Here is an 18,992-nt window from a genome sequence, read left to right as displayed (position 1 = left end):
AATGTTGATCAAGCATTTTAAAATGATGTCACAACACCAAACGAAAACCAGTTTAAAAAAAAAGTTCTAATAGTTTTTAATTGTTTTAGCTTCATCCCAAAAGAATGCCCTGAAGGCTGATATTATCAGGAATAATTTCCGTAATCTCAAAGTATAAGCTTATCCAGTTGATGAAATGAAAACATTGTACAGATACGAGAGTTAGTTTTTTTAAAAGCAGGGGCAATTTGCTCTTCATTTAAATTACACCGAACTTGATAGCAATTAATTGATTCCACTGGATATAAAATGGAAACCATGCAATTTACAGCACTAAGTCTTCACGTTGATTGGAAAGAAAGGGAACATTACAATTCTTCCATGTTTCACTTGTCTTATCAACTTGTTGAAACACCAACAAAGTGTCTAAATGATTGGTTCAGTAACTTAAGTAACAGTTCTTGAATAAATCAGTTATAACCAATGTAGTTATTTTTATTCCTTTGTCGACAGTTAAAATACTAAGTACAATATATCCATGTTATCTAGGTTTGCAGACAGTATGAAGATAAATTGTGAGGACTTCATAAAGAGATGGCAAAACAATTGAATTGGGAAAGCATATTGTGTTGGTTAATGCTAAATTATCTATTGTTTGCAAAATAGAAATTCTTTTCAACAAGTGAGAAAGTGGGAAACTATTATTCCTCCTTGCACACAAATTGCTGCAGTTTCAAGGTTTCACAGAATGACAGAAAACGTATGGCACATGTAGCAGTTATTTGGCTCATCATTATTTGGCTTCTCAAAAAAAAAAAACTTAGCCTGATTACTCCTTCCAGAAATAGGTTTGTAGCTTCATGGCTATGACTACAGGCATAGTCTCTCAGGCAATGAGCTTCAGACCATGACCACTGTCGATCTCAAAATGTTTTCCTTATTTCATAAGGTCATAAGTGATAGTAGAATTAGGCCATCGGCCTAGCAAGTCTCCTCCACCATTCAATAATGGCTGATCTATCTCTCCGTCCTAACCCTATTCTCCTGCTTTCTCCCCATAACCTCTGACACCTGTACTAATCAAAAATATATCTATCTCTGCCTTAAAAATATCCACTGACTTGGCCTCCACAGACTTTTGTGGCAAAGAATTCCAGAGTCATCACCCTCTGGCTCAAGAAATTTCTCCTCATCTCCTTCCCAAAATAACTTCCTTTAATTCTTAGGCTATGACGTCTAGTCCTAGAGTTTCCCCACATCCACTCTATCTAACCCTTTCACTATTCTGTATGTTTCATTCTTCTAAACTTCTAAACTCCCAAGTCCATTTGCACCTCTGATTTCTGGATTTTCCCCCCATTTAGAAAAAGCCTACATCTTTATTCCTACTACCAAAATGCCTGCTTCCACACTTAACCACACAATATTCCATCTGCCACTTCTCTGCCCACTCTCCCAACCTATCCAAGTCCTTCTGCAGAGTCACTGCTTTCTCTATACTACCTGCCCTTCCACCTATTTTCGTATTATCCACAAAGTTGGCCACAAAACCTTCAATCCCCTCGTCCAAATAATTAATAAACAAAGTGAAGAATAGCAGCCCCAGCACTGACACCTGTGGAACTCCGCTATTCACTGGCAGCACACCAGAAAAAGCCCCCTTTATTGTTTTCTGCCATCCAGCCAACTTGCTATCCATGCTAGTATCTGCCCTATGATACCGTGGGCTCTCATCTTCCTTAGCAGCCTAACGTGTGGCACCTTATCAAAGGCTTTCTGAAAATCTAAATAAACATCTACTGACTGTCTGTCCTGCTATTTACTTCTTCAAAGAATTCCAGCAAATTTATCAAGCAAGACCTCCCAATTCACAAAGCCATGCTGACTTCAGCCTATTTTATCGTGTACTTCTAATGGGCTTGTCCCACTTTGGCGATTTTTCAGGCGACTGTCAAGTTCACCAGCCCGTTATGCAGGCGAGGCGAGGGACAGGGCAAGCGGGGGGAGCGCTGTCTGAGTGAAATTCACACGGTGCAAAGCCAAGGTGATACAAACACACACCGCGATGAACAGGAAGGTTAGCGCTGTAATTAAGACGGCTAAAGCACAGTGTATGGTAAGTCCTTTAAAAGGGGGGGGGGGGGGGAAGAGTGGGGAGAAGGAGGGAGAAGGAGTGGAGACAAGTTTTAAGAAGCCACAGATACACGGCCGTGAAGCTCGGCGGACATTTATCATTACCAGTCGGTTATCCTTGGTTCTGAAAACTACTGCTTACATTTGTTTTTCCCAATGAGCCAATGAAATTCACTGGTCAGCACCGGCTACAACCTACAAGAACCTTCGACCTCCTGGCAACCCACTAGGACCCACCTACGGCCAGATAATTTTCGCTACTCTCTATGACGGCTTCATTCCAGTCGCCAATTTTTCAATATGATGAAAAATTTGCAACGACCATAATGGGGCCGCGACTAGTTCCTAGAATGCGGGATCTCCTTACGACCATGAAGGCGACTCCCCGGTAACCACCCGCGAACATGTGTCGACTGCATAGTCTCCTGCAGTCGTCTAAGTGGGACAGGCCCATTAGTACTCCGTAACCTCATCCTTTATAATGGATTCTAAAATCATACCAAGCACTGAAGTCAGACTAACCAGCCTATAGTTCCCACTCTTCTGCTTTGGTCCCTTCTTGTGCAGATGAGTAATATTGGCAATTTTCCAATCATCTGGGACCTCTCCTGTCTCCATCGATTCTTGAAATATTACTGTCAATGCCTCCACAATCTCTTTCAGAACCCTAGGGTGCAGTCCATCTGGTGCAGGTGACATCCACCTTTACCTTTCAGCTTCCAAAGCACCTTCTCCTTAGTAATAGCCACTCCACTAACTTCCAACTCCTGACTCTTGAATTTTTGGCAAGTTGCTGGTGTCTTCCACTGTGAAGGCTGATGCAAAAACGTTATTCAGCCTTTTGCCATTTCTTTATTCCCCTTTAATCTTTCCATAAATTACTTCAAATCTAGTCTTTGTTTTTTTATTTTTTTTATTTTCTGCACAGGATATGGCTATTTCCTTTTCCTCTTCATTTTATACATTTTAAAAACTCAATTCTGTCTTTTCTGTTCCAATCTCACTTTATAGTTAACATTTACAAATTCTGGTCACATCTATATTAATATCCTCTGCAATCAATCCACTCATATCTTTCCTATTACATGGTGACCAGAACAAGAAGCTGCAGCCACCTTGTGGTCTAGCTGTCGTTATATACAGTTCTAGCACAATATTTCTAGATTTTTTTCTATGTCTCCTGTTAAAAAAAGAAATTATACCATGTTTCTATTTAATCAGTTATTGACATGTTCTGCTGCATTTGAAGATCTGTGGATCCATACTGGAAAACTCTCTGCTCATTTACATCCTTCTATCCTCTTGTGTATCCCTTTACCTGTTACACCTCTTTAAATTTAGCATCTCACAATTTACTGACCTGCATTTACCACTGTTATCCGCAGTTGATCATTATCCCCATCTTCCTGCAATTTGAGGCTTAACCCTTTCTGTCCAAACCACACTGAATTTTTGTATAATCTATAAATATCTTTATCGTGACATCTATGTTTAAGTCTAAACCATTACAATATATTTGACCACATATAATAAGAAATGTAGAGGGATGCAAAAGCTCAGCTGGAGTAGACTGAAACAATCTAATTTTTTTAACTTGAGGAACCCAGGGAAGTGGCAACACAATGAGAAATTGTAGTCGAAGGAAAAGTTGCACCACAATCTTACTGCACCGTGAACCGTATTTGAGGGGCTAAAAGACCTACTTCCATTATTCTATTTAATGCTTAAATTTATTTTATTGTAGGTGTAGCAGCAATTTAACAATACAAATTATAACTTGATTTTTTTTAATATATCTTTGTCACAGAACATTTTGTTGCAGTAATTAGTGCTCCATATTGCAACCCTGACTTTTATTCAATATAGAAATAATTTCTTGTTGGCTGTATCGGGATGACTTTGGTCCTTTCTATCCGTATAATACAGCAATAATAAAATTTCTTCATTGACACTTTAATTACAAATATATATTTTTAAGTTCTGGAGTATGCAAACAGTATATACATATATTAAATACATTAAATACATATATTAAATACATGTATTAAAGAACCAAAATATTGGCATGTCTTATTCTCTGCAAAGGACAGTCATAATCATTTCAACCATTTCACCGTACCTGATCAAGGATTCTGCCCATTCGATCAAACAGAACTTTTAGAAAATGCCCCTCAAAGAAAGGAGACTCCAGGTTGCATTTCTCCAAAGGTTTGGGTGTTCCTGGCCAGTCCCACCTCATACAGTTACCACAACAATCCCGGAACTGTGAATGAAATCAGCAGCAATCAGCTTAAGCAAATAAAACAAATTAATCGACCGATTATTATTTTTTTCTTTCAGTAATGGAAGTAGCCCATAATTGCACCTAACACATTACAATAAAATATTTTGTTGGTAAAATTCTCAGGTGAACTAGGTTATTAAAAATATTAGTGATTTTGTCAATGAAGAAGCTTAAAAATGATGAAATAACAAATTATCTAAAACTAATCACATTTTTACAACAGGCACCGATTATTAATTCATGCACACAAAAAAAATTAAATGAAGGCTCAGAAAGTTGTTTGTTCACAAAGTTAGATTTAGTACATCCTCCACAGTACTTTTAAAAATTGCTGATATATACATGAAGATAGCTTTCATCACCAAGATTTGGGGCTAACTTTACTCCATATTTAAGCTGCCATCATACACTTTGGTCTGTATTTAATATGTTAAAAATGTTAATAGCTGTCATCACGAAACATACGTGAGACCAAATCCACCATCCACCTTTACAAACTTAAAGCACACGGCATTGGGGGTTCAGTATTGATGTGGATAGAGAACTGGCTGGCAAACAGGAAGCAAAGAGTAGGAGTAAATGGGTCCTTTTCACAATGGCAGGCAGTGACTAGTGGGGTACCACAAGGCTCAGTGCTGGGACCCCAGCTATTTACAATATATATTAATGATCTGGATGAGGGAATTGAAGGCAATATCTCCAAGTTTGCGGATGACACTAAGCTGGGGGGCAGTGTTAGCTGTGAGGAGGATGCTAGGAGACTGCAAGGTGACTTGGATAGGCTGGGTGAGTGGGCAAATGTTTGGCAGATGCAGTATAATGTGGATAAATGTGAGGTTATCCATTTTGGTGGCAAAAACAGGAAAGCAGACTATTATCTAAATGGTGGCCGACTAGGAAAAGGGGAGATGCAGCGAGACCTGGGTGTCATGGTACACCAGTCATTGAAAGTGGGCATGCAGGTGCAGCAGGCAGTGAAGAAAGCGAATGGTATGTTAGCTTTCATAGCAAAAGGATTTGAGTATAGGAGCAGGGAGGTTCTACTGCAGTTGTACAGGGTCTTGGTGAGACCACATCAGGAGTATTGCGTACAGTTTTGGTCTCCAAATCTGAGGAAGGACATTATTGCCATAGAGGGAGTGCAGAGAAGGTTCACCAGACTGATTCCTGGGATGTCAGGACTGTCTTATGAAGAAAGACTGGATAGACTTGGTTTATACTCTCTAGAATTTAGGAGATTGAGAGGGGATCTTATAGAAACTTACAAAATTCTTAAGGGGTTGGACAGGCTAGATGCAGGAAGATTGCTCCCGATGTTGGGGAAGTACAGGACAAGGGGTCACAGCTTAAGGATAAGGGGGAAATCCTTTAAAACCGAGATGAGAAGAACTTTTTTCACACAGAGAGTGGTGAATCTCTGGAACTCCCTGCCACAGAGGGTAGTCGAGGCCAGTTCATTGGCTATATTTAAGAGGGAGTTAGATGTGGCCCTTGTGGCTAAGGGGATCAGAGGGTATGGAGAGAAGGCAGGTACGGGATACTGAGTTGGATGATCAGCCATGATCATATTGAATGGCGGTGCAGGCTCGCAGGGCCGAATGGCCTACTCCTGCACCTAATTTCTATGTTTCTATGTTTCTATCATTGGAAAATATAAACTTGGGTCTCAGCAGAGTTTGAAGCTTGAACAATACTTCCAGGTTTGAACAATGGAGTAAGGTTTCAGAATGCAAGAGTAAACAATGGTGCTAAAGTATGCAGCTAATTAAGTTTAACGACAGGAATAAAGTGAGTGGTGCTAAAGAAGACGGAGACAAAAAGAAAATCAATTGAATTTAAAGGTGCGTTTTTGAGTTTTAAGCATTGATATGGACACAGCAAAGGCAGAGACACACAATATTCTGGAGACTGGCATGTGTAGTCTTGGTGATGGATTGTACAGAGTTGGAAAGTCAGCACATGGTCAGTGCAATGTGAAGTTACTGCACCATGTAGCCAGTGGTAGCAGCCAGAAAAACTATGCTTTCAGTAGAGAGATCTTTTGAAATCTACAGTCACTGGGGCCAAATAGCTTCCTTTGGTGCTGTAAAATTCAGTTTGAAGTTTACTTTACACACAAAGTTTAGATTTGTCCACATATCAGTCAGTGGAACAAGATAGAAAAAGACATGGAAAAAAAAACCTGATGTTGCAACAGATATATGGCAATCAATTCTGTATTTGTTACTAGATTGGCACTCTTATATCCCTTACTTGCCGATGTGCATCTCTGAGGTACGTATCATATCCAGTGCCTTCAACATAATGAGATGATTTTGCTTCATCAGGAACGAGACATAGGAAACTAAAATATCAGGTAATTTAAACAAAATACACAATTAATTTAATTATGCAAACAAATCAAAAAGAATACATGTCTTTTTAATCTGTGAAATATAATTCAAGGCTAGATATTGCATATTAAAGTTACGACGATGTCTCTAATCAATGTTTGGTAGATATTTGAACAAATGTCTTCAAATTTAAATTTTCAGAATATCTAATCTTGTATCAATGACAAAGTGAGGGGAGAATGTTCTCACAACCTGGGTAATATCGAACACTTAATATTGACCATCACTTAATAATGAACATGGGATTTATATTCAGAAAATCTATTTGTACCAGTCCCATATAAAATATTAGAAATGCTTAACCTGGGTGCTGGATCCATTGTTGCTTGTTATATGTGTTGATGATTTGGATAAAAATGGTAGGTGACAGGATTAGCAAATTTGAGGATGACACCAAAATTGTTGGAATGATGGACAGTGAGGAAAGTTGTCTAAGACTCCAACAGGATCAAATGGGAAAGTGAGCTAATGAATGGCAGATGGAATTTAATGGACATGCATGAAGTGATACATTTCTGGGATGTTAAACCAGGACTTACTCAGTATTGAAGAATAGCATGTAAATGGTATTCCAAGATTGGAGTGCAAACGTGAAAATAGAGGCGATTAACTCTCAGGAAAACTGGCTTTCCATGTTTATGCATGCTTGCTCGGGATCTAAAGTTTGCTGACACATGGGGAAAGATTGGGAGTTCCAGATGGAACTGTCAGCATTTGGCAGAAAAATCAAGTGTAATGTTGCCAGGAGTGGGCGTGGAGGCAGATACAGTCGTGGCACTTAAGAGGCTTGTAAACAGGCACATGCAAAGAGATCAGTTCAACTTGCATCATGTTTGGCGCAATCATTGTGGACCAAAGGGCCTGTTGCTCTGCTGGACTGTTCTATGTTGATATTCGTTTAGTTTAGTTCAGAGATACAGCATGGAAACAGGCCCTTCGGTCCGCCGTGTCTGCGCCGACCAGTGATCCCTAGCTCGATCATAAACACTAGGAGCAATTTACAAATTTTACCATTGCCAAATTAAGTTACAATCCTGTACGTCTTTGGAGTGTGGCAGGAAACCAGAGCACCCGGGGAAAACAAACGCGGTCATGGGGAGCACATACAAACTCCCTACAGACAGCACCTGTAGTCAGGTTCAAACCCAGTTCTCTGGCGCCATAGAGCCACAACTCTATAGCTGTGCCACCATTGTTAATGGAAACCGTACGACCACATTTTCTAAATATATTCATACCCAAATCTTTACCAGCACGTCAATGGAGGTATCTAACATTTAATATTCTAATTTAATTGCATAAATAAAAAAAATGCAATCCTAATATCTAACAAATAAATATTACATGAAGTGCAAAGTGAAAACAATTAAATTTCACACATACCTATTAACAATTTTATGTACTTCTGTTTTCCCATCAGATTTTGAGTGGTCTGGAGTCGGAGGCGGGGAAGCAGTCAGCCAATTTGAGCCCAGCATCCTGTTATCAGGTGACATATCTGTAAAAAGTGGATCTTCCTCCAAGTCACTGTAGGGTGGAAACAGGATGAAAAAAAAGTATAGTCTCTGGTGATGGAGCACTTTGCATTACAAAACAACACTCAGCATGCTCAAGATTTCAGCAAAGCACACCCATGGGTTTGAGAGATTTATATGCTCAGTTCACAAAAGTGAAAACACCCAGATATGTTGCAATAGGTTCTGTCATTTTAAATGCGTTTTAAATCCCATACGAGTACTTTCAGGCCTGCCACAGAAACAGAAAATGCTGCAAAAATCAGAACAGCTTGGAGATTTTGGAAAGAGAAAAACAATATTAATCAATGGTGGCACGGTGGTGTAGCGTTAGAATTGAAGTCTCACAGCGCCAGAGACCTGGGTTCGATCCTGACTATAGATGCGGTCTGCACTAAGTTTGTACGTTCTCCCCGTCACTATGTAGGTTTTCCCAGGATGCTACAATTTGTAAATGACCCTAGTATGTAGGATAATGCAAGTGTACAGGGATCATTGGTTGGCGCAGACGCCGTGGGCTAATGGGCCTGTTTCCGCTCTATATCTCCAAACTAAACACTCATCATTAGAACTGGAAAAGCAAGAAATCAAGCGTATTTTAAGTTGCATAAATGGAGTGAGGTGGTGAGAAAAGGCGGTTTTATTGTGATAGGACACAGATGAAAGTTGTCAAGTTCGTGCTCTATAGCCTATCACCATTATTCCCTTTGCATCCTCTGGCCCTTTCCAATCCTGCACCTTAAAACATGATTGTCTTCCTATGTTTCCAGTTCTGGTGAAGGGTCACTGATCACATTTCTCTCTCCACAGATGCTGAGTTCCTCATAAGGTCATCAGGAATAGGAGTAGAATTAGGGAATTCGGCCCATCAGGTCTACTCCACCATTCAATCATAGCTGATCTATCTCTCCCTCCTAACCCCATTCTCCTGCCTTCTCACCATAACCTCTATCACAAGTACTAATCAAGAATCTATCTATCTCTGCCTTAAAAATATCCACTGACTTGACCTCCGCAGCCTTCTGTGCCAAAGAATTTCACAGATTCACCACCCTTAACAATTTTCTGCTTTTGATTTGGATTTCTAGCTTTAGCATTTATTAATTCTAATTATTTGCAGGATTGTTAGTGCTAGTGAAAGCAATGACAGCAATTTGAATTAAGAAACAAGCATCACAAAAGATTGTGTCTGGTGACAAGGTACAAGTTAATGTACATTTTATTTTATCCTATTCTGATGACTGCACACTTATGGTTGTGGTAAAAACAGATACCAAGAGAGAATAAGGAATATACAGGTTCAAACATTTTCAATTTATCAATGAAGGGATTAAAGTCTTCTATAGCGATGTCTGAGCCTGATGTAAAATTAGGACAACCAGCCAATCAGTAGAGGTCCAAAGTCCTAGTCTCCCTGATTTGGCGTTAAAGCTTACGTTGAATTTGTGCAGGGTAGAAAGTAACTTGTTAATGCAGTTTGAAGATGCTTATGTCTTGGTGAGGAAAGCTTTGAAGCTGCTTAACTTTCATATATGATGGCGCTGTGATGGCAGCACTGAGCATGGCAGCATTTTAGACAACAGCAAATACATCCAATGTTGTAGGTGACCTGTCAGACTCCTGTTGGCCTTGGGACCATTAAGGAACTTATTACCAACTGGTTAAGATATTAACACGGTGGAGGATCGATCACATACATACGATACGACTTTGTCAACCTTGAATTTATGAGTGGTCAAGTGCAGGCATAGCAGATATGCATCTGGAGCATTTTCTGCTTTTATTGAAATTTTCTAAATATACACTTGCACTTCTCATAGTCAGAAAAACTGTAAATATCTTATTTAAATACAAACTTGCAACTCATTTCTAAATGAATGTTAGGACTAAAGAAAAAATAAAATAATTCAGCATCTCAGTAATACGCTCAAGGAGTACAGAAGAAATACCATAGAAAAAGTAAAAATAGCAGTAAATAACAACAGTATGCTGTTAGAATTTATATATATTGGATATATAAAATGTGAGTGTTGTTATTTAGAGATAGCGGGAAGAAAGGAAGAAGATAATCAATGAACAAGTCTGCCTAATCTGGACTGAGGAAATGTACACCCATTTCAGACCATGGTATTTTTTTTATGTGTTCTAATGATAAAGTGATTTATTGAGATTCCATCAGCAATATAGTTTGCTGTCAAACCTACAGAATGTCCCAATAAAATAAACTGAACCATTTCTGTTACTGCCATCACTGATGTCCCAAGTGAATTATAAATGTAACAATAGATATTATGATTTATATCCAAAAGGAGATAAATTTGATATTTGTTTTTTATTCAGAGGACGAGAAGTTATTTCCAAGCATTCATTCCTGGGTTGTACCCACTAATTCTGGATGCTCTTAGATTAGTTTAGTTTGAAGATACAGCACAGAAACAGCCCCTTCAGCCCACCAAGTCCACTACCCTACATACACCCAGGACAATTTAACCAAGCCAATTAACCTACAAACCTGTATGTCTTTCGAGTGTGGGAGGAAACCGGAGATCCTGGAAAAAACCCACGCAGGTCACGAGGAGAATGTAAAAACAGCATCTGCAGTCAGGATCGAACCCGGGTCCCTGGCGCTGTAAAGGGCCTGCCCTACTTAGGCGATTTTTTGGGCGACTACATGCGACTGCCACAAAACTCTCAACATGTTGAAAAACTTTTGGCGACAGTGGCGCCAATTTTTGCTGTCGTAGGTTGGAGTAGGTTGTCGCCAGGTGTTGTAGGTGAATTTCATTAAAACTATTCCCTGGCAGACGCCTAAAGAGTCGCCTAAGTGGGACAGGCCCATTTGGCTGCGTCCTTTGATGTACTGGGATATTTCCCCAGACTTGGAAAGCCTGCCACTATTCACCAAAAAACATATCAATAAAAGATTACTTTAAAGTACTCTTTGCCTCTGTGAAACAAACTCTATTCCAAGGTTGTGCCAACAATTCACAAATGGAACAGATTTGAGATTTACAATTTTAAAATGCTTTGTTCTATATTTTAGCTCTTAAGAAAAAACATTTTAAATCTTAAATAGCTTTATAATTCTAATGTTGGTGCTCATTTTTTAAATTAATGCATTTTTAAAGTGGGATCTTGACATTTAGTCTGTGAATTAATCGCATTTTTATTTTTGTAGATTTGCTACTTAAAATATATTCTTGTTATATTTTTCTTATCTAATATTGTAATTGCCATCTCCTGGATCAGATTGTAAACCTAGACATTGGAAAGCTGCTCTCAGGTGCTGTGGCCTAAAGTTATACTCAACCAACAGCACTGATAAAATAGATTAATTGACCATTTATTGAATTACTATTTATGGAAAACTGTTTCAAATGCCTGGAGTATTTCAATACAATGATGACTCCCGGCTAAAACAGAATTGACGGTGAAGCACAGTTGACCTTTGGCAGATTGTTCAAAACATATCTTATACATGGATGTTTTTATTTTTAAAACCGTGTTCCTTCAACCCGAATAACATGCCTTGTTTTCAATCTCCGTATGATATCTCCTTGGCCCAGTATGAATGCCATTATGCCAAAACAAGGGAATGGAACTATAGAACCGTTCCTGCCCAAACTGCTGATAGGGAATCCACATTCATAGAATAAAGGGGCAAAACGGCCAATTTTCATTACCTAAATGTAGATATTTCAGCTTTTGATATTAGAAACTGACAAGTAAAATATTATGAAGTTATTGAAACTATATATAAAAGATGCACAGCATTCTTACATACATAAATTGACCTTTCCCTTTCATTAACAATCAATGCATTCAGTAAAAAAGTGACGTAATAATGAAAAATAAATTTGATTTAAAAAAGTAATAAAACACTCACACTGCTCCTGCTATTTGCCCATTCTCAACAATATCCTTGTCTTCTTGGCAAGGTGGCTTATTCTCGACATAGTTCCGTTCCACCAAATTCCTTAATACCATATTGTAAATAACATGCTCATTTGGCTTTTGCAATAGATGTTCAAACATTCGCAGTGTCATTATACTGATCTGTAAAATACAGTAAATAGCGCAGATAGTGCCTTTACTTTCAATTTGACTAAAAGCAAATTATTTGACTAGCAGATTACAGACATACAAATAAGTGACAAACATTAATAATTCAAAAAAAGGTTAATGAGAAATTCAATTAAAATAATTCAATAACAAACTCTGGATAGAAAAGCACAATTGGCTCAAATGTTGATGCATGCTAGTTTCTCTGAAGGTACTCCCAAGGATGTCAACTTTTCACTCCTCATCTGCCTCAATCAATAATAGAATAGATCTTCCACTTAGCAGCAAACTTGCCATGTCACAGAACCAGAATTAGGCCATTCGGCTCAGCGAGTCTGCTCTACCATTCAAACATGGCTGATCTATTTTTCCCGCTCAACCCCATTCTCCTGCCATCTCCGCATAACCTTTGACGCTAATCAAGAACCTACCAATTTCCGCTTTAAAAATACCCAATGACTTGGCCTCCAAAGCCATCTGTGATAATCAATTACACAGATTCACCATGCTCTGACTAAAGAAATTCCTCCTCACCTTCATTCTAAAGGTATGTCTTTTTATTCTGAGCCTGTGCCCTCTAGTCCTAGATTTTCCTACATTTACCGAGGCCTTTCATTATTCGGTAGATGCCTATTGCACATGGGTACAATCTTCCACTGTGAAGTCACCAGTTCCCTGAAGAGCATAAGTGTTTTCCTATTGCAAGTCGCAGATTATGCCCACAGAATTACTATAAGAGTATCTCTGAGGCCATTTCACCCCACCCTAGTTTCTTCACACTGATGCAGTGATCAAGAAAGCACTTCAGCATATTTACTTTCTCATGTATCTGAGAAGATTCAACATGTCCATGAAAATTCTCTCACACTTCTACACATGCAGTTTTGTGAGCATTCTGATGGAACGTATCTCAGCTCGAGTATTGTAACTGTATGCTCTTGATTGCCTGAACCTATGGTGAGCAGTGAACGCAGACCAGCAAATCCAGCAATATTACTGAAAGAAAAAAAAGTGAATTTTTCCTCTAACTGCCCTCTTCAGTCATATTAGACCTATTAACCAGAGAGCTTCACTTTATCACCATGGCTACCTTGAACAGACCCGATGGGAGAAACCTCCCCATGTCCCTACAAACTCTCTCCACCAAATTAAAATTGTGTCTCTCTTTCCCAGTTCAAAAGAAATGTCTTCAACCTGAAACACTGATTCTATTTTCAGAACAGGTGCTGTCTGACCTGCTAGGTGTTTCCAGTAATTGGTACTGCTATTTTTAATGTAATCTAGCCAGCTATGCTTTGCAAGCTACAAGAAGTCAGTTGCCAATGGCAGGCAAGGACAAGTGGACCCGAAGTGGTAAGCATCTTGCATTGCACTTACTTTTTGGATTCACTCATGTGCTAAAGCTTCAATTCTGATCTTTCCAATCTCCCCTGCCCCAATACCCTCCTCCAGCTGCACGCTATACTCTCTGGTAGTTATTCCAGGTGGCTAATACCAGAAAAAAGAGATCAGAAATAATCTTCCTGAAGACCCCGCTCAAAACTGCTCACCCCTCCCCACTGCAACTGTTTGTACCCTCACATCCAGCAATGAATTGAATTTCAATGAAATTACATTCACAAAACAAACTAACCCCACCTAGTGGCTGGAAACAATGATTCAATATGTGACAAGGAGGCATGAACAACTGCTTACAATTAAATTATTAAAATGCAGGTTTCAGATTCTAACTAGGCATGCATATATGTTATTCAAGATTTCATAGAACTGGCCTCTTCATAAAGAGACTTTAATCTATGTTCATGAAATACTTGCAGCAAGTACTGACACAATCCTCAAAGCATTTGAAAATATATATTTCCTTTGTTTGAATTATTTACACTTGAACCCTGAAGACTTTGGTTCACTTTAAAACACCACATTGCAGTTGTAGTAGTATTTCTTAGGGGAAGGAAATTCTGTTACTTTTAACATAGGTACAAGGAGGGAGGAGGGATCTGGATCTGTCCAATTTCATCCAGAAGTAATAATAATAATAATAAATTTTATTTATGGGCGTCTTTCAAGAGTCTCAAGGACCGTACAAAAATTTAGCAGGTAGAGGAAAAACATGTAAGGGGAATGAAATAAATAGTAGAGACATCTATCTGTGCCCAATAATCCGACTGAGTTAAATTGCAAGAACAGAACGAACGGAATGATATTGGATTCTACTCCGCTGCTCAAGCAATGAAAGGATTTGTTCTTTTGGAAAAAGTAATGCTGAAAGGCATTACAGTGAAACTCGGATAATCTGGTTTGCCAGGACTTGGTGTCAGATTTGCCAATTTTCCAAACTATTATTCATTATTTCTACTAATGCTTCAACACTTTCACTTCACTTCCTTTGATGTTACACAATATGATTATATTTTAAAGTGAATCATATGTTAAAATAAAGCATTTAAAGCATGTAAAGCAACTGGGGTTGTGGTGAGTGGGAAGGAAGTGCAGGATCCAAGGTGGCAGGAGGTGGAAAGGGAGTCTAAAATAAAAACATAGAATCCTGGAAATGCTCAGCAGATTAGAGCACATCTGTGCGATGAGACATAGTTAATATATCAGGGCACAGACCTTTTTTCAGATCTAGGAAGGAAAGAAAAGAAGCTTGTTGAGTTGTAGGGAAAGTGTTCCCAATGTAGTTCCTTCTACATTGTAGAAACCAACACTGATTGCTTGGTGGAGCATCTGCGTGCGATCCACAAAGGTGATCCTGAGCTTCCTATTATCTGCCACATTAATTCTCCAATCAACTCCTACACTGACATTTGTGAATCACCATGTTCTGTGACAAAGAGGCCAAATTCAAGCTTGAGGAACAGCATCACATCTTCAATCTGGGCATGCTGGAGGTTTCTGGTATTAAAAGGACACCATCTCCAGACTGATTATAGGGGTGGAAGAAGGTGTAAAAAATGAGAAGTGGAACAAAGCGTGGCAGGTAATAGGTCAACACAGGCGTGGGGGATTTTTTGACAGGCAGATGGTTGGAGCAAAGGCCAGAGATAAGAACAATTGGAGTGAGACAGGTTTGAAGAGTTGTGGATTGTAAAGCCATGGGGAGAAAGTCACAGGGGGGGGGGGGGGTGGGGAGAGGAGATAGGTGGGTGTCCAGTGAGGTTCCAGGAGAGGGAAGAGGGTGGGTGGGGGGGGGGGAGAAAAGAATGGGGGGAGGGATTAGTTAAAGGCTATCCAAAATTGGAGAATTTCATGTTCATACCGATGGGTTGAAAACCACCCAGACGGAACATGATGAGCTGTTCTTTTGCTCTGCATGTGGCCTCACTCAGGCAATGGAGGAGGTCCAGGGCATTATTGTCACATGTACATGATGCAATAAAAAATGTTGTTTGCATGCTATTTAGTCAAACACAATATATATAAGTATAATCAAATAATATTATACACAAGTTCAATCAAGCTCCCGACCCGAAGGGCCACCCATTCTTTCTCTGCAGAGATGCTTTCTGACTCGCTGAGTTACTCCAACACTTTGAGTCTATCTTTGGTATAAACAAGCATCTGTAGTTCCTTGTTTCTACATACACATCCAACAGGTGATGCGAAGAGAAATATACCAGAGTGCAGAATATAGCGTTACACTATTATAGCATTACAGTTATAAAGAAGGTGTGAATAAAACAAAAGGTGCAAGGGCTGCAATGAGAAAGTTGGGAGATTGGGACTACTCAAGATTGAATTCTACAACTTTCGCTAACTTGATCTCTCTATCTGTATTACTTCTTTACCTGTGACCTTGGCTCATCTTGTCTAGTTGTTCTTCCCTGAAAGAGATGGACATGCCCAGCCCGACCTGTCAGGCATGCCTTCATGCTTTGCACTTTGCAACTCCTACATTCTTTTGTGTGTTCTCACTCAATAACCAGATAACTTCATTTACAGCTTACATGGTCAACCTGGTTTTACCCTGGAGGAGACATTTGCCTTGATGTTCCCTGCAGCTTCGCAATCTTTTCTTTCCTTCCCATTCTGACGAAGGGTCTTTGAGCAGAAATGTTAACTCTGTTTCAAATCATACAGATGTGGCCTGACTGATGGAGTATTAGCAATTTCCTGTTTTTATTTTAGATTTCCACCTGCAGTTTTTCACCATTTTTCATTGATGGATGAGCAGGGAGCACAGAACTGGGGCCCATGTGATTGGGAAGGGAGCACCAGAAACATTACCTGCTGAGCCAGATGGCAAATGAATGGATTTCCAGATAATTGAGTAATAGATTATTAGAGTTTTATTGTGTGAAGAAATATAGGAAACATCGATTGAAATAAATCTCTATTAGTGTCAATTTTGAAGTCATGAATATTCACCTCATCTGACAGATGGTCACAATGTTCTATAAGCCGGTACCGCAGCTGATGTTTATTGTGTCCAGGTGTTTCAGGCTGTCTCCATTCACCTAACAAGAAGAAAACTAACTCTTGTAGCATTGCATTTGACGTGATCTGACGGATGATGCGATTAAGTAGTGATATTGAGGTCAGAATGCCAATCTCTGATCTATAAGCACAAGTAAAAGAAAGTTTAGACATAATTACTGGAGTATAAAGAGGCAAAACAAATGGTCATATACACATTGAGGGTAGGGTTTCCTGGCTCATTTATACAAGTATACTCTGGATAGAATGAAATAAAAGCTCTAAAATCACAGCTACAGAATTGCACCTTGACCACACGGACAGAGCGTCTATGCTCTCTCACTGGAATGCAATCTGTTACTTATCAAGAGTGAGAAGAACAAGATCTCATTCCCAAAGTACAGTCCTTCCCAATCAGTACAATATATCTATGGTGGCAAATAGGCTAAAAATTACAGAAAAGCACTGAAAACACTCTTCTACACTGGTTTTCTCCTTTGTCTTAGAAAGCAGGGAAATGAAGGCAAGAAATTAAGCTACTTACGTCTGAAGCAATTGAGGTTCCATAACTGGGACAAAGAATCTCTCTCGAATAGCCCTTGCCAATGCTGCTGCAGTGAGCTGCAAAATGAAGAGCAGCATAAACAGTTATAGAGCTGATGGTTATTTACACCCCATATCACAAACTATTCTAATTTAATGGCACAATCCATGATACTTGAGATAAAGAACACTTATACAAGAAAAGGGACAAAGTTGTCCTAGTCGAATTACTTTTGGCCTAGTTAAATTACTTTTTTCTTTGCAATTTAAATTATCCAAATATAATTTTAAATATCTCTGCACAACATTTTAGAACAAACATTTATCATTCTTCACAGTGTTAAGTCATTCTGAATGCATGTGTAAGCATTTCTCAACATTAATTTCCTTTATTCTTACCTTTCGGCTTTCTTTAAAAGTCTCAGTTTACCTTAGGGACATTATTTAATGAGGAATATATTTTTCATCTGTACCAGCTGAAATTCTTTCAAACTTCTTGCAAGAATCATACACTACATTCAAGATCAACTTTCTTTCTCTCTCAGTCTCAGTCCAACTATTCAAGCTATAACCTGGGAACTTCCATCACCTCCTTAATCAACACACCCTTAAGGAAACAATGTGTTTAAGAAGGAACTGCAGATGCTGGAAAAATCAAAGGTAGACAAAGATGCAGGAGAAACTCAGCGAGTGAGGCAACATCTATGGAGCGATGGAATAGGTGATGTTTCGGGTCAAGACCCTTCTTCAGTATCAACCCGAAACGTCACCTATTCCTTCATTCCATAGATGTTGCCTCTCCCGCTGAGTTTCTCCAGTATTTTTGTCAACCTTAAGGAAACAATTGTCATTTGGAACTCAAATGCACGCACGTTCTTCTGCATTGATTTTTAAACAGCTTTTCATTTTAACTGGTTCAGAAAGAAAATGTTGGAAACATTCAGCAGTTCAAACAACATTTGGATAATGAGAAATAAAGGAAACTTTTCACGTCAAAGGCCCTTCAATAGAACTGGGGGGAAACAAAGAGGAAAAACTAGTTGAACTTAAAACTGTCGACAGAGTGGAGTGCGGGGCCAATTGCACAAAGAAAATATTTACAAAGTAGAATTTGTCTGTATCAGAATGGCATCCGACAGCACAGCCTGACGACCTTGGCATATCCTACCTTCTGCATTTTACAAAGCAGCTTGCTTTCTCTCCTTCTCCCAGACCTGATAATGGATCTTTCACATGAAATGTTAACCATTTCTCTTCCCAAAGATATTGCCTGACCTGCTGGATGCTTTTATTATTTTCTGTTTTTACTTCAGATTGTTGCATCTCCAGTTATTATCTATTTCAGAAATATTTTCAATATTCTTTGCTATTTGTGAATGTTCTGCAGAAGTCATCTGGTAAAATTGTGTAATACAGTATTTTAGAATGTATTTGTATTGCACCATCTAACACTATGTAATTTTTGTTGCTATAATGAACATGTTAATGTGACCACAAGATTTTAAAAGTCTGAAATAGTTGGGTAGTGGGAATTAAGCTCAGTATCTTTTCTACTATATTCATTTGCCCTCGTTTCTTAACACAAGGGTATGAACATTGAGGTTTTCAATATTAGGTCATCTACATTCCCTGGGCTCTATTCTCTCTCCATCTGATCTGTCCAGGTTC

General features: G+C 38.9%; 1 protein-coding gene across 2 annotated transcripts in view; it reads right to left on the bottom strand.

The window, feature by feature from the left end:
* The window catches only part of fhip2a (FHF complex subunit HOOK interacting protein 2A), a 62,147-nt gene that overhangs the window by 4,370 nt on the left and 38,785 nt on the right, over window positions 1-18,992 (bottom strand). For both annotated transcript variants that reach the window (XM_033033939.1, XM_033033940.1), the window contains exons 9-14: window positions 17,326-17,402; window positions 16,734-16,923; window positions 12,190-12,359; window positions 8,173-8,316; window positions 6,650-6,740; window positions 4,232-4,375 (exon numbers count right to left, since the gene is read on the bottom strand). In XM_033033939.1, coding sequence (XP_032889830.1) covers window positions 4,232-4,375; window positions 6,650-6,740; window positions 8,173-8,316; window positions 12,190-12,359; window positions 16,734-16,923; window positions 17,326-17,402 — 816 coding nt within the window. The remainder of the gene's footprint in view (window positions 1-4,231; window positions 4,376-6,649; window positions 6,741-8,172; window positions 8,317-12,189; window positions 12,360-16,733; window positions 16,924-17,325; window positions 17,403-18,992) is intronic.

Source organism: Amblyraja radiata, chromosome 15, assembly GCF_010909765.2.
Source record: "Amblyraja radiata isolate CabotCenter1 chromosome 15, sAmbRad1.1.pri, whole genome shotgun sequence".
Taxonomy (NCBI): Eukaryota; Metazoa; Chordata; class Chondrichthyes; order Rajiformes; family Rajidae; genus Amblyraja; species Amblyraja radiata.
This window is presented reverse-complemented; position numbering and strand designations above follow the sequence as displayed.